At 38.6% G+C, this 2,587-nt stretch overlaps 1 protein-coding gene across 1 annotated transcript; it reads left to right on the forward strand.

Moving 5' to 3' along the window:
* LOC124958605 (olfactory receptor 4C12) lies at positions 1 to 930 on the forward strand. Its single transcript, XM_047516838.1, has one exon. It carries the CDS (start codon positions 1 to 3, stop codon positions 928 to 930), a length of 930 nt encoding a protein of 309 aa, XP_047372794.1.
* Positions 931 to 2,587: the final 1,657 nt, after the last annotated feature.

Genomic DNA, 2,587 nt, shown 5'->3' on the forward strand with positions numbered 1-2,587 from the left:
ATGGAGAATAAAAGGAATGTAACTGAATTCATTTTAGTAGGTCTTACACAGAACCCCAAAATGCAGAAAGTAGTATTTGTGATATTTTTGGTTCTGTACATGATAACGCTCTCAGGCAACCTACTCATTGTGGTTACCATTGTCAGTAGCCAGGCTCTGAGCTCCCCCATGTACTTTTTCCTGAGCCACCTGTCCTTTATAGACACAATTTATTCTTCTTCTTCAGCTCCTAAGCTGATAATGGACTCCCTTCACAAGAAGAAAGCCATCTCCTTTAATGGATGTATGGCTCAAGTCTATGCAGAACACATTTTTGGTGCTACTGAGATCATCCTGCTGACGGTGATGGCCTATGACCGCTATGTTGCCATCTGCAAACCTCTGCACTACAAGACCATCATGAGCCACAAGCTATGCATTCTCCTGGTGGGAGTGGCCTGGACCGGGGGATTTCTCCACGCAACCATTCAGATCCTCTTTACAGTCTGGCTGCCCTTCTGTGGCCCTAACACCATTGATCATTTTATGTGTGACCTATACCCTTTGCTGAAACTTGTCTGCACGGACACTCATACCCTTGGGATCTTTGTTGCTGCCAACAGTGGGTTCATCTGCCTATTTAACTTTCTCCTCTTGATGGTATCCTATGTGATCATCTTGCGCTCCCTAAAGAACCATAGCTTGGAAGGGAGGCGCAAAGCCCTGTCCACCTGTGTGTCACACATCACAGTAGTCGTCTTATTCTTTGTGCCCTGCATATTTGTCTATCTCCGCCCAGTGACCACTCTGCCAATTGATAAAGCTGTTGCCGTGTTTTATACTATGGTAGCCCCTATGTTAAACCCTTTAATCTACACCCTCAGAAATGCTGAGGTCAAAAATGCAATAAGGAAGCTCTGGGGAAAAAAAGTGACTTCAGGTAACAATTAAACAGAACCACTGAACATTACATATCACAGGTGAAGATGTCGGCTCTAACGAGGAATTGGATCAGACTTGTAGGTGGTCACTCAGGCATAAAGTTAAAGCCTTGGGCTGTAATCCAGACTTACTGTCCCCTATCCATACTTTTGCCACAAGTTATTTCTGAGTCAATAAATATTCATAAATGAACTGGAAATCTGAAATGCCTCTAGAAGCTAAACTATGAATCTAGAATATTTGGATTGATATTAAAATAATCTTTTTTAACATTGTTATGTTGGTTTCTACCGATAATTGAAGATACATATTTTCTGATATTCTTTTACTTTGGACTCTGGCCTCCATGTAGATTCTTTTTTTGTGCATTTTGTTGTTCATTAAACATTGATTGTATAGTAAAAAGAGACATTATTTATTTGTTTCTAAAAATCTGGCATTGTCTTCCATCTTGTATAAGTTGGGTTCCAATCAGGAGACAGATCACACAGCTTTCTGATTTGAATAGGGAAAGTTTACATAAATTTATTAATTATCATGAGATTAATGATAAAGGAATAAATAATGCCCTGAGGCTGAAAGATGAAGGTCTAGGAAGTATTTACATTTTGAGGGTCAGTTCCTCCCACAGGCTGGGCTTCCAATACTTTGGGAAGGTATATTTGTTGTCCAATTAATGGTGGAGAAGTTCATTGTGTTCATTTGGGACAGAACTAGTTCACAGTATCTGGGTAGAAGCTGGTTCACAAGAAACTTGTCTGGCATTGGCAATCTGGGAGCTTCCCATTGAGATGATGGGGAAACTGAGGCTGGAAAACAAGGAACTGTGGTCTGGACCGGCAAGCAGTTTGAGTGCAGCTGGACCAAACCTGGCAGAAGACATCCCACTACAGTGAGCATAAGCAGAGTTGAGAAAGTGATTGATGAGTGCCCATGAGATTCAATGAATCTGCCTGCAGAGATGCCACTAAGACACAATGGGAAATTGTCCATGAAGATGTCAGGGAAACCCAGTGAAAATGAGAGCCATTGGATATCTCCCCTGACACCCAAATATGGACACTGTTGGAGATCTCATAGTATAAAATGAAAACAGAAACATATTTAAATTAGGAAGGGACACCTATTTTATGGCACTACACTTAGAAATATTAAGATCACAACAGAACAGGTGCAGCATAAAAATGCATGCAGGACCATTTTATATTAATATGCAGCAAGCAATGAAGGATATATTTGGAGCTGAGAGGCAATAAATTTGTCCTTAATTCTTACCTGTTTTTTAAGATATTAAAGTTCAACATGGCAAGATTTGACCATATCTCATGTTAGTGGTAGAATTTATATATAAACTGAGATACAGATTTTTATCTTGCATACATTCTACTCATTATGTATAAGTCTAAGTAAAAATTAAATTTCTTACTTGGGAATAGGTAGCGATAGTCTTTTTTATTGTAAAGCCTAAAAATGAATGAAAGTAACCTAATTCATTGAAAGATTCTGTATAACCTAATTTGTGGTAATTTCATCTAATTTTGTTATTAGGTGTACACTGTTACTTTATTAATAATCCTTCTATTGAAGATATATAGGAAGAAGATGAACAATTATGTGGAGGTGGTTTTGTAGAACAGATTGAAATATTACTATTATTTAAACCTTC

The sequence above is a fragment of the Sciurus carolinensis genome, chromosome 11, assembly GCF_902686445.1.
Source record: "Sciurus carolinensis chromosome 11, mSciCar1.2, whole genome shotgun sequence".
Classification (NCBI taxonomy): Eukaryota; Metazoa; Chordata; class Mammalia; order Rodentia; family Sciuridae; genus Sciurus; species Sciurus carolinensis.